Here is a 14,303-nt window from a genome sequence, read left to right as displayed (position 1 = left end):
TAACAAATATAGATATGTTAGTACAGCTGGGATTCACTGGGATTCAGTATGTTCAAATAATTGATTTTCATCTGCTGAAAAAGCATGAAAATGATCCTAGTCACAGTACAAGTATTGTAGAGTCAAGTGCAGTTTTCTCATACTTATATTATATAAATATGTATGTATGTATATATATATATATATATTTGCTTTACGAATCTCTCTTTTGATGTAGTATAAACCATTTTCGTACAAAATACACAAGTAAACGTTAAAAAAGAGACCCAAAAAAACAGAAACTGCTGAGAGTTATGTAAATAAATGCCTGTAAATTCACACAAGTGTGACACATATGCACGGGGTACGGTATCTGTATCTGTGAACATACTGACTCACATGACACCCTCTGAAGTGCTTTTGTTTTGTGGGTTTGGAAAAGCTTTCCTGTAACGTTTTCTCTGTCTTTTTTTATAACGCAGTGCCATTATACAACTGTGTCTGCATTTCCCTTGTGTGAGGTATCATTTATTTCACCTTTTATCTTTTATTCCTCTCAGAGTACATTTCTGGACAATAGCATTCTCTCTGTTGAGGAGCAGCACGCTGGAAAATAAAGAACAAATACCGTTATTACAAAACCACCGACGCTTTCATAAATAGATAACTTCCGACTGTCACACCACGGTCTGTCCAGCAGAGGGAAAGAGTGAGCACAAGGCTTTCTACAACATCCTCCTGATTTCCTGTTCATTATTGACTCAATGATATCACCTGTGCCTGGCTTGTTAGAGTGAGTGTATATGAGACCTGCATTTGCTTGTAACTTTGCTCAGTCTTGAAGTTCTTCTGTCTAGGCAAATTTTGGTTAATGCGCGGTCTCTTGAGATCCATGCTTGGGTTATTTAGTAGGACTTTTTCCCAGATCTTTTTGATCTGCATATTTGGGAACTGTTCTTTGTATTTGGACATTTTGCCTACAAGTCATTTTGGATCTGTACTTTCCTCAGCCCAGCTGTTGATGCTTGATTTGTTGTGTTTTTTTCAAGAAGGACTTTAAGTAAAGACTGTTTACTTTCCTCAAATCCTGCCTCTTGTAGTAATTTGGGTCCACACTGCTCCATAGTTCAGTGGTTAGTGCTTTGATCTTTCAACAATACACTTTGGTTTTAAGTCCCGGACGTGACACCGACAGCTATTTTCATTTACATGAACAAGAAGTGACATAAAAGCCATCAGAAAAAATGGGACTGATTACCAAGCAAAAATTGCAAATCCACCCTGACCAATTTACAGAATTTCGGTAATCCTCTAAAGGAGGATAACATTTAAGCTGTAGATGCTTTACCATGCCACGTATGTGAAGCGCATTCGCAGATTTAAATGGGTTTGCCGCAGTTGTTTTCCAATGTTTTTTAAAAGGTCAAAGTGAATCAAACTTCTCGTTTGAAGTTTTGCATAATTAATACATGTACTAAAAAACTAAATAATGTTGAAAAACAAAGTTTTTTTTTACTATATCATTGTAGTTTTTTTGTAGCGTCATCATTGTGGTTTACTTAAAATGCCAAAATTCAAGCTTTTTTTTACAATACAAAGAATGAATGAATGAATGAATGAATGAATGAATACAAATACAATTAAAAATAGCATTGCATTAATGATTTCTAAAAAATACCGCCATTATAAATTGGCCTAAAATTGTACTAAATTGGAACTTCATCATCACAAATACTGATTCAAATATACATTTAATACGTGACATAAGTTTTAAACATGAATTCCATTAAAGTATATTTCAGTTTACCATAAATGCTCATCTGTACATTCAACTGTACACTTGAACTATATTTGAACTATACTTTAAGTCCTTATTACTCCAAAGTCAAAAAATGTCAAAAAAAGTCAAAAAATGCACTCTAAACGTAAGCTAAATGCATTCTAAAGTTCAGCTAAATGCTAAACTATAATACATTTTCATTCAACAACATTATTTTCAGTTCACACTGAATGTATAAGTATATTCTTTGTGAAATGTGAAAGTACAGTCTTTTATTTCTGTAATAAGTATTCTTTTTAAGCATCTTAAAATGTACTTTTTTACACAAGGAAAAAAGTATTTGTTGTTCTATTAAATGTATCAGCTTGTTGGTTTTTACCCTTGACGTGTTTCATATTTCATAGTGTTCTGTATGGTCTATGAGTAACATTTCATAAATGTATATGGTTTTACATGAGCAAGCTCTCTGGATGATTTGCATTTCTCATCATAATAAAATGGTGAACAATCAGAATTAGTTGATCATTTTTATCAACTTTTAGTAAAAGAGCTGTCTATCTGTGATAACCAGATCCATGTAAATGACTGGAAAGTTCCAGAACAAGCGTAGATCCTCTATAGTATCTAAAAACACCCATGCGTGTTAACAACAAGGTTTATTGCACCTTCATGATTGGCTTATTGATCACATTTGAACAAAGAGGATCAAACATGCACAGAGTCTCTCATGCACTGAGGCGAGTATTACAGTGAGTTGCAGTTTCTCACAGGAGCAGAGACGACGCCTTTGAATGCAATCATGAGGTAATTAAAGATACATCTTATTAACACAATGAAAATACAAATTACATTCAGAAGTGTGAAGCTGAAGTTCCTCACCAAAACCTGTTAATTAAAAAACAGGAACTAATGACTTGTCATTGGCGCTCTGCTGGGCTCTGGAAATATTAATGACTTTATTTTCAAACAGATTTACATATTCTTGTCCCTGACCATGCTGCAGGCAGCATATATGGTATATTAAAGAGACGCATATGGCCAATAATGTTACAGCATCGGTCACACCTGAGGGTACAATTAGAAAATAACCAAACAACACATTCATTTATAGAATGAATATCATATAAATGCATTATAATGATGCTTATTAATAAGAATAAATGCACAAAATATACACATTAAGGACTTTATGGTTACAAAAACAACAAAAAAATAAATCAAGTATGTTAAAATGGTTACTGTAATACCAATGATGCTATTAACAAAATGTTCTCAAAAGTCATTCAAAAAGCAAACAAGCATTGATAAAGAAAAGATGATAATTAAAACCAGTAATTAGTTTTTCTCTAATGAACCCTCAATCAAGAATGAGAGAATAATATAAAAGCCTGTGTTGTAATATCGCCCATGTACTACCTTGGGTCCTCACGGGGCAGGTTGCGTCGATGTATGAAATGCTAATTAACTATTTAATTCAGAGCCATCTAGAGGGACATGTAAGGAGGGATGAGGTATAAAAGGATTGGAAAAACCACTTAAAAGAAAATCAGAGTTCACACAGGGGATAGAACCATGCTCAACATGAAACACTGACAACATGGTGGTCTACCTCTCAACAGGGGAAGATCTGTGAAAGAGAGAGAGAGCAAGAAAAAAGTAGTAAGTTGTAATAAGAAAAGGCATCTGTTAAATGACATTACTTATCATGAATGATTGTAGACGCCATTTAGTCCTGTTCGTCATTTGCTTTTGAATTAAACGGCATGTTGCAACTATCTTGTCCAGACAGATAATCTCCAAATAATGGGAACCATGAAACTAGGGCTGGCCATTTAATGTCTTAATTTACTGTGATTAAGTATAAGAATAAAATGCATTTAGTTGTGCTCGCTGACCTGCACGTAAATCCCATAATAAGGAATCCAGCAACTACCAAAAGACCAAGATTTGGCTGGTCTAGTTTGCCCTTGCTGGTAAATACCATAATGGCATACTCTGAGCAAATACATGTATTGCATCACATTTATTATAATATTTTAAATTATATATTGCTAATGTAATATTTTATTATAGTAGGCAACACATTAAGAAAAAAAAGGTACAAAGTCACTGGGGCGATACCCTTTCAGAATTTACTTTTATACCTTTAAGGTACAAATATGTACACTTTAGGTAATAATATGCACCTTTAAAGTAATATTATGTACCTTTTTAGGGTAAATAAGTTCTAAAAGTGTATATGGAAGTAACTTTTGAAAAGTTACTTCCCCAGTGGCAGCAATTCACATATATAAACTAATGTTAAGATACAACTTTAAATTTTAATAATGTATTACATTTTGGGCTTGACATTAATTAACATTAATAATTGTTATTAATATAGATTTATAGATATAGATTTTAACATTAGTTAATTCAAAACTAACAAACTAAGTGTGAACAACATATTTTTTACTGTATTTATTTTAGTTAGTAAACAATTGTTTATCTTAGATCAAGATGTACATTAACTAGAAATTTTAATCAATAATGTAGTAGTAAATTTTAAACATATCATTAACTAAGATTCATAAATGCTATAAAAATACTGTTCATGATAACTTATATAATGTTAAAAACTAAAAACTTATTGAAAAGTGTTACAAAAGTTTTAAAGTCATGGCCAAAAATATCGGCACCCTTGGTAAATATGATCAAAGAAGGCTGTGAAAATTAATCTGCATTGTTAATCCGTTTGATCTTTTATTTTAAAAATTCACAAAAATCTAACCTTTCATTGGATAATACGAATTTAAAATACACTTTCTAAATGATCTTATGAACCACTGACAACACCTAAATAAGTGGTTTGTAAATATCGTAGTAATCTGGAAATGTTAAATTGATAATTGATAAAGAATGAAAATGCAATTATTAAACTATATATATATATATATATATATATTCAAGAACAAAACATTTATAGCTCTATTTATAAAATGCTTACTAATGGCTATTAATGCTGGAACAACACTTTTTTTTCCTATTTACTAATACTTAACTAATGATTCATAGTGTGCAGTTATTATAAAGTGTTACTATGTTAGTTAATCAAAATGTTCATGTTAATTCACAGTGCATTAACTAATTTAAACAGATAAAACTTTACATTTTAATAATGTTTATATGTTTTGAATATTAACTAACATTAATAAATGCTATTAGAACAATAAGAATTGTTCATGTTAATGGTAGTAACTTAAACCTTATTGAAAGTGTTTTTGAAAGTTTTATGTATTGTTATGTGTGTGTATGTTTAACAGACTTGATGATTTGGATTAACCCTTTCATTGCTGAATCCCTCAAATCCTCAAAAGGGTTACTGTAATGCATGTGCTCGCTGTGCACCGTTTTCCTGATGCCACGGGGCTGGCGGTTGCACTGACGGCTTGGGCCCGTCATCGCTGCTTGCAGCTATATTTGCTTTTGTCTTTGAATTATATTAATTTGGTAGATTTTCTAAGCAAGCGTTTGATGAAATCCAGTGAAATCAATGCTGAATAAAATCCAGTACTTTTTTCCTAATCATTTTGCTGTTGTTATACAGTGCATCATATTTGATGTGAATTCCATAGCATTTTTGCTTTCGACAACCATTTGTAAAGTGAAGAAGAACTGTTATCACTTAATCACCAGAAAAACTGCCACAAAGACATGATTCATATCTTTCTCTGAGCCAGATTACATCTGTGTTCAATTCCCAGCCGATTTTCATGTATGAATGCTTCTGAAGACTTTATTTTACAGTGTGTCTTAATTCTTGACTTCAAACTATGGTCAGTGACAGAAGAAAGTGAATACATGAGCCAGATGTTTTCTGCTACATATGTGTGGGTGTTTTACTACATCCTAACAGTAACAGAAAATTGCAGATTTTGTAGGGGGAAAATCTTATTTATAAATAAACCTGTTTATATAATGGTATTTGTCATTAATTTGATTATTTGAATATATGTTTGCACTATTTTGCAGATTGTAAGTTAAATGTATTCAAATGGCATTTTACTACTACTTTTTGTCATTAAAACCAACTTTTGACTGCGTCTGTTATTTTGATAAGGTCATTAATGCTGAAACATAATTTGAAGAAAAAAAAATGTATGTGATGGAAAGTTTTTATCGCTATTTTTGAACTCGGCATAATCTAATTGGGTAACATTAGGGCTTTTATGCAAAGCAGCAGATTTTTATTCAAGATGCAAGGCTGTTCATTAATTTGATTAATTAATATTTTTTTTATATAATGTAAACAACATGAATTGACAAAATACAGTACTTATAGTACATAACATCATAACAGATGCTGAAAACAGCATCTAGTTCATAACCCTGTTAGCAACACAAGTAGTTTCTTTGACTGCGCTGACTGTCCATCACAGTCTTGGACTTTACACAATAGCCAAGCTCTCCTGAAATTAATGCTTTCTTTAGTTTTGACCAAATATCATCTAAGCCCATGGGAGAGCGTGGCATATACTTTGTATAGCGGAGGAAGCTCAATACGTACTGTCCTGGAAGCAATTTTGCAGTGCTAATAGAATTCAATAGCATGTTTAGAGCCTGCACTTTCATTTGCATCGATCCCTTTTTCATTATGATTTACTCCCTCCACAAAGAAACCAATCAGCTGTGTCTAAGTTGAACTGCCCTTAGTTTACAGTGAGAGTAGAGGTCAAAGGTAATTAACTGATTCTGATGGGAAATTAACACTTTATGCCCCTCAATGAGGATAATCTATTCCTGTGTGACAAGATTAAGCAAAGGAGACGAAGAAACAAACTCAATCACGATGCACGTAGACACATTAAGCTATATTGACTTCATGGAGGTAGGCGTTAATAATCAGAGCCTGCTGCACATAACAAGCAGCGGTGTTCTCAAGCCTGACTGATTCTTTAATCCAACTGATAAGACCATATTCACTTTACATTAACAACTATACAATTACAAAAAAAAAAAAAAATACTATATATCATTTTCTCAAATTAAGAAAGAAAGAAAGAAAGACAGACAGACAGACAGATAAAGCAGCCAGACAAACAGACAGACAGAAGAAGAGATATGGATAGTCATAGCTTTGACTTTCTCTTAGCCATAAGCAGCCACAGTTTTGTTTTGTTTTCTTTTGTTTTGTTGTTTTGTTTTTAAGTGCAGCCTAATGCAATCATTTCACCATCAAAAAAACTAAAATCAATCTGTTCTCTTCCAGTCAAGTTATTAATATACTTCACTAAGTAAAACATTCATTACCTAGTACAGTTCATTTTTAAGATGGTTTTCCGCACAGTATTAGTCATTTAGGCTCCTGCTTTTCCCCAGTGCACAATGTGATGTATTTTCCTGTAATCAGGCTTCCATTGTAACAATGTGCTTATGCATCAAAGAGCATGTAGGCGGTTTATAAAAACCCAGAGAGTTCCTGTCATTAAATTGGATTTCATCCATTGCGGAAAAAAACGTCAAAAAAGCTATCTGAACATTGAGTACCACAAGCTAATTGCTGCTTTAATGCATGACACAAAAGATTTCCTGCTGCATGTCCAGGCCTAATGGACCAGATTTGCTGCACTGTAACCGATTTCTGTAATTTGAACAGTATTTTACTGTAATATGTCCAGTAAGATACTGTAAAATGTATATACAGTATTTTACTGTAAACTTCTGTAATTTTACAGTAGTGAACTTGCCCACGAAAAACTGACCAATCGCAAGGGAGATTTCTTTTATTTACTCTTTGGTGGAAGCAGCGGTAAAAGGACAAAAGAGAAAGGTTACACTGTTAACTGGACAAAAAGGTAAGTATATTATTTCTGTTTTATGCAAAACTGAGATATTTTAAGATGTTTTAACTTGTTAACAGCAAACTAACATTATTCATTGTGTCCTTTTTCATATCGGGAGTTGGGGCCTTTTTTTCTGACTGACGGTCGGATTAACGCCGCCATAACGGTGATAACATAGACTGGTGAGTAAACTAAGGTCACCTATATTAGTCGAAATAAACCTTAGTTAAACCGAGAAACACGTTTGTAGGTTATGCTACCCCTTTAATGCAAGTTAGTTAATCTGGCAAATCCTTACTTAACCTTAACAGGTACTAACGTGAAATAACGTTACTGAGGTAAAGTGCGTAGGCAACAACACTGTTTCAGTCGAGATTTTAAACAGTATTTTCAAGTACTTCTTTTGTTTGTTCTTTTCAAGTTTCTTGTCTAGATTTCGTCTTCAACGTCGGAGGTGTATTTTGGAGCCTCTTCTTGTGAATGCCATCGATGATAACATCAACTGGTAAGTTAATAATGTCAGTTAGCCGAAGTTAACGAACACAGAGAAGCATAATATATTTTGTACACTGCCTCTTTATCGCAAGTGCAATTCTGTTCAAATGCTATTTAAGTCAGAAACGTGGTACCAGTGTTGTATGTAACTTTAGAGACGGCCCCTAAATTCAGTGAGAGACGTAAAATAAAACCGCGAGCTAACATGAAATACTGAGGAAAACTGAGTTAAGAACTACCACTGTAAAGTACATCTTTTGTATTTTATTTTCAAGTTTGTGGTCTTGTCGTCTGCATCGGAGGAGTACTGCAGTCTTTTCCTGTGATTGCCGTCGTAACAACAGGTGAGCTTTCATCAACTTTACTAATGTTACTAAAGTAGCCAAATTAGCCACGGGCTGCTGTTCTCCACTAACTCCAGAACGAGTTTACTTTTTAAAGAGAGGAACGGGCTAGCAATATATTAATATAGTAAGTTTTGCTTATAAATATTAAAAATGTGGTAACACTTTACAATAAGGTTCATTAGTTAACATTAACGTTAAAAACATTAGTAAACATGAACTAAGAATGAACAATACTTCTACAGCATTTATATCTTAGTTAATGTTAATTTCAGCATTTACTAATGCATTATTAAAATCACAAGTTGTGTTTGTTAACATTAGTTAATGCATTGTGAACTAACATGACTAAACAACAACTGTATTTTCATTAACATTAACCAAGATTAATAAATGCATTGTTCATTGTTTGTTCATGTTGGTTAATACATTAACTAATGTTAACAAATGTCACCTTATTGTAAAGTGTTACCAAAAATGTTTATTTTATTAAAAATGTTTGTATTACTGTATGGTAGTTTTTTTTCTGATCATAAACTATAGTAACACTAAAAGAGTGTTGTGACTCTGTCTGTTACAGGAGATTTCTCCAAGCAAAAACAGGATCCTGAATATGAGGGCAGAATCATCATACAGCCAGCTGTCCATTTTACAGATATGCAGAATTAGGTAACCCAAAATACATTTTGTTTTACATTGCATTACATTCATGCATTTGCCAGATGCTTTTATCCAAAGCAAGTTATATTGTATTTAAAGTAGGGGAGCACGGGGCACAACCTAACAGTGTTAGTCTTAGTTTGTGTAAATCCACAGCCATGGGGTTCAGAGTATAATTTTTTAATACACTTTAATTTCACACTTGTCTAGTACAAATATGTTGCGTTGTTTCATAATTACAGTGTATATGTTTTTCGTTATTTACCTAAAAAGAATGGAAGTGAAATGTGACAACATGCCCCATAGGTGGGGTACATTGTAACATGTGAGGGGCATGTTGTAACATAACCATATGACAGCTTAAAATATTATCAGGTCTAATGACAAAATATACAAGACAAACTAAAATATTTTGTCCAAATAAAATCATTAACTTTTTCAAATAAATTAATGACGTTTTTTAAAAATGAAAAATAATCTAATTTTGGAGTTTGACACTGAACACATTGCAACGAACACGGCCCTGATCACAACACACAGCTACATATACAGTGTAGTTCAAAACAGTGTGTGCAGATGAATAAACACATTCATAAATGATCCCTCCACACACAGCTGTCATAGGACATGAGACACATAAACAAGCCAAAATGCTTTACATTTCTTGAAATAATCATTTCTGAACATTAAACATTGATGTCAGTCTTTATTCACCTGCTTCTTGTGGCTTCTCATTAAAACTCATAAAAGTAAATGGTGTAAATTGCATGGCTAAAATCATAGAATAGCATAGTTTAATAATAGTGGGGCACATAGTAACGCAGTGTTATAACGTTCCCCATCTGTGCAACTGGAATTTAAAACTGGTTAGTGTCTTCTGCTAGTTAGCGATCTGATAAATAACAGATTGGAGATTAAAATAATAGCAGATTTGTCTAATTTTAAATGAATACTAAAAACTGAGATGACAAAATTTACTTTAGCCAGAAATTTACTTCTACTTTGGTATTTTTTTAATTTTGGTGCACATTATTCTCTTTATAGTGTTGATATGGCAGCTAGTAAATACTGTAAATTTGGTTATGCTAGCATGTGTGGAAATATTTAAACCATGTGTGTTACAACTAACCAATGTAAGTTTGTGCCCTGCGCTCCCCTACACATTTTATGAAGTTAATCATTCCCTGGAAATCAAACAGGGGCGGCGCTAGGGGTGGGCTAAGGGGGCTGAAGCCCTGAATGTTTTTATTACCATGCCTTGTGCGCATAAAGATTGAGTTTTTAATGAACTGATTGAATAAATGGCTCAGTCATTAAGACAGTAGCTTGCTGCCACTGACTTGTACTTTTATTTGACTTGTATCCCGTGTATTCTGATACATAAATTAAAGTCTCTGGGCTAACCCCCGGAACCCTAGAACCCTAGAACCCTAGAACCGCCCCTGGAATCAAACCCATTAATTCAGCATTCTAGTACTTTGCTCTACTGATTGAGAATGCATTGTAAAAAAAAATGGAGCTTTAATAATTTGAATGTGATGGATTATCAACTAATTATGTACTTTCCCTTGTAGGTGCGTTCAGATGTAGTATATAACGTTTTTATTAACATCAAAGTGCATACAGCACCAAGTTTGACAATTGAGGCAAATTCTATAAACACTGCTTTAAAAAAAATAATGTTTTTTTTTCTTGTGCTTGCAGGTTCATTCAGACAGTAAATCTTTGTGGCACCAAATTCTTTGAAAGTCACAGATCAGCTGGAATTCTGGAAAGAGGGTGCAAAGAAAAAGGATCTGCCTGAATCCCATCCTGCTGTTTCTCATCGGAGAGCTTGTCAACTTTGACGGTCAAAATGACTGAAATTTAACACAACAACACAAACTCATTTTTACTGTATTATTTCATTTTATTAACACTACCAGTCAAAAGGTTTTGAACAGTAAGGTTTTTAATGTTTTTAAAGAAGTCTCTTCTGCTCACCACGCCTGCATTTATTTGATCCAAAGTACAGCAAAACAGTACAATTTTGGAATATTTTTACTATTTAAAATAAATGTTTTCTATTTGAATATATTTTAAAATGTAATTTATTCCAGTCATAAAAGCTGATTTTTTAACATCATTACTCCAGTCTTCAGTGTCACATGATCCTTTAGAAATCATTCTAATATTATGATTTGCTGCTCAAAAAAACTATTATTATTATTATTATGTTGAAAACAGCCGAGTCTAATTTTTTCAGGTTTACTTGATGAATAGAAAGTTCAGAAGAACAGCATTTATCTGAAATAGAAATCTTTTGTAATTAATGTTATCTTTATCTTCAATTTAAAGTATCCTTGTTAACTAAAAGTAGTAACTTCTATACCCCACCCCCAAAAAAAAAATGTAATCCAAGCTTTTGAATGGTATAGTGTATAATGTTACAAAATCTTTTTATTTCAGATAAATGTTGGATCTTTGGATCTTTCTATTCATCAAAGAATCCTGAAAAATGTACTCAACGGTTTTAAATATTTATGATGATGATAATAATAATAATAATAATAATAATAATAAATGTTTATCAGCATACCTAATCCAAAATGCTGCTGCAAGATTAATCTTTAATGAACCGAAAAGATTGTACGTCACACCTCTGTTCATCAATTTGCGCTGGCTACCTATAGCTGTTCAAGGCGTTGATGTTTGCCTACAAAGCCACCTCTGGCTCTGCATTCCTTTACCTAAATTCAGTACTTCAGATCTATGTACCTTCTAGAAGCTTGCATTCTGCAAGTGAACGACGCATTATTGTGCCATCCCAAAAAGGCACAAAATCACTTTCACAGACTTTTTCATTAACTGTTCCCTCCTGGTGGAATGACCTGCCCAACTCAATCCAAGAAGCTGAGTCCTTAGCCATCTTCATCCAGCTGCCAGTAAATTACTGTAAAATTTACAGTAATCTTTTTACAGTGTGGGATAACTCCAATGTTGCTTTTTGTTTGCCTCTCGCTGAAGTAAATACTGCTGTTTGATCTCTATCATCCTTAACAATCTAACAAACAACCCTTAGGATCCAAAGAGAAGCATTAATATGCTAAAAGCTAACAAAAAATCAAGTTAAGTGACAGAATTTGCATTTAAGGGAATCCGGTTGTTTGAGACTTGAAAAATATCAGGTTTGTTTGAAATGGACACGGAGATGCGGTGCAATTCTTTTCCAACCCAATCTCTACATAGATGGCAACTAGTGAAAAATCTGACCTAAAATACCACTGAGGCACAGAACAAGTTGAAACGGTTCCTCACTCTGGTTGATAAAACAAGCTGTGATTTCCCCTGAGTTCTAGATGGACAGAGATGATAGCGCTATCCACAGTCAATCTGGATGTGTGACTCTGGCCTTCAAGAATGACTACAGATAGCTGGACGCTGCTGGACATACTCTCTGCTCTTCCATGGAAACACGTATCAAGGGTATTTTAAAACAGACACCATGGCTGACATGTTCGACAATGATCACCAGTAAGACTAAGCTAGAAAGCCCATTGTTTGACCACAAATATAACTATGTTTCTAGATCTCTTCAAGCTCACGTCTTTCTCAATTCTAAGTAACACATATATATATATATATATATATATTTCAAAGACAATAGAAGTAATTAAAAATTATATTTACTGATGTATTTAATTTCTTAGGCAGGCAGAAAGCAAACATAAATCAAGGTCATTGTTTTGAAAATGATGGCAGAGAGCCATTACACATGTCACTGTTATTTCCTACCGTTAACAGTCTGCTAGTTGCATTAACTGCAGATCCTAAACTGCAAATGGTTGAAAATGTTCAGTATGTGAAGTTATCTGTGCTAAGAAGAAATCACTAATCTTCTGTAGCAGCCTTGGGATTTCAAACGTGAAATGGGAAAACGTTATCTGGATGAAATACTATGACTTACTTGCTATTCTTTAAGCAACTAATCCACTCTAACTATCCAAGTGTTAACTTGCTATGGCAACTTTGACAATGACTAGCACAGTGTTGCGCGACCATGTTTAACATTACAATTATACTGTACAACATTTCCAAAATGTGCCTCAAAAGGAAAGCTGTTAGCTTCAATAAATAAACAATGACGTTTGTTTTTTGTTAGGGTTATCTTGAGAAGTGGCTCGGGTCAATCTTTGCACTTTAATGAGATCTTCCAGCATTTGTAACAGCATGGGTAATTGAACCAGTCTCACTTTAATTGAATTAGAGTCACAGAGGGAAAACACCTGACCTATAAAACACCACACTTTCAGGATAATTCAAATGTATCAGTGCAGTATGCAATCCTTTTTCCTTCCACTATATTTATGCCGGCTGACAAGAAGCTATTAAATGCTATGTGTGGTAAGATTTGTCTGCCCATTGATTGTCAACATTGCTGCCTCACCAGAATTGCTGCCTAAATATTTCTACATGTACGTAACAGAAACCTATATATTTAACCCTACTGTCACTTACAAGGATTTTAAACGTTCATAATAACAACATGGCTTAGAATCTGTGCTCTTTAGGTAAAACAAGTCTGGATTCATGATTTTCTTAGTGGTTTTGTGAACTACGTTTATCCTCACTGCAGAATCCAGCAGCAAGAGAGATGTCTACTCCAGAGGAAAAAAAACAAACATCAATAACAGAGTAAATTTTCACCAAAGGTATTAAAGTAGCGAGGTAAGCAAGCACTAAACGTATTGTTCTTGTGAAATATGTGTTAGAACAAAAAAAGTAAAGCAAAGCCTCACAACAACTATCCTGCCGGTGCATGCAGACAGCACAAAATATTAGACCATTTCATGATTTGAGAACCCTCCAAAACACTCTCACTGGTAAAACATCTGCTTTGCCTGCTAAAAATTTTATTTCGGCAGAATACACAGCTATTTTTCAATGGCTGTCAGTGGAGGTGGATATTTTTGTATGCGTAATGAAGTGAAGTGACATTCAGCCAAGTATGGTGACCCATACTCGGAATTCGTGCTCTGCATTTAATCCATCCAACGTGCACACACACAGCAGTGAACACACACACACACCGTGAACATACACCCGGAGCAGTGGGCAGCCATTTTATGCTGCAGCGCCCGGGGAGCAGTTGGGGGTTCGGTGCCTTACTCAAGGGCACCTCAGTCGTGGTATTGAGGGTGGAGAGAGCGCTGGACATTCACTCCCCCCACCTACAATTCCTGC

At 34.0% G+C, this 14,303-nt stretch overlaps 1 protein-coding gene across 1 annotated transcript in view; it reads left to right on the top strand.

Annotated features, from left to right (window-relative positions):
• The window catches only part of LOC306858647 (uncharacterized protein), a gene marked incomplete at its 5' end in the record, with an annotated part of 40,875 nt that extends 29,415 nt beyond the window's left edge, over positions 1-11,460 (top strand). Inside the window, 5 exons of the mRNA XM_079399266.1 lie at positions 7,474-7,593; positions 8,003-8,086; positions 8,352-8,420; positions 9,001-9,089; positions 10,785-11,460. Of these exons, the coding sequence (XP_079255392.1) occupies positions 7,474-7,593; positions 8,003-8,086; positions 8,352-8,420; positions 9,001-9,031 (304 nt within the window). The 3' untranslated portion in view covers positions 9,032-9,089; positions 10,785-11,460. The remainder of the gene's footprint in view (positions 1-7,473; positions 7,594-8,002; positions 8,087-8,351; positions 8,421-9,000; positions 9,090-10,784) is intronic.
• Positions 11,461-14,303: the final 2,843 nt, after the last annotated feature.

This window comes from Barbus barbus (genome assembly GCF_936440315.1).
Source record: "Barbus barbus genome assembly, chromosome: 3".
In the NCBI taxonomy this organism is placed as follows: domain Eukaryota; kingdom Metazoa; phylum Chordata; class Actinopteri; order Cypriniformes; family Cyprinidae; genus Barbus; species Barbus barbus.
Note: the sequence above shows the minus strand (reverse complement) of the source record. Positions and strands in the feature narration are given on the sequence as shown.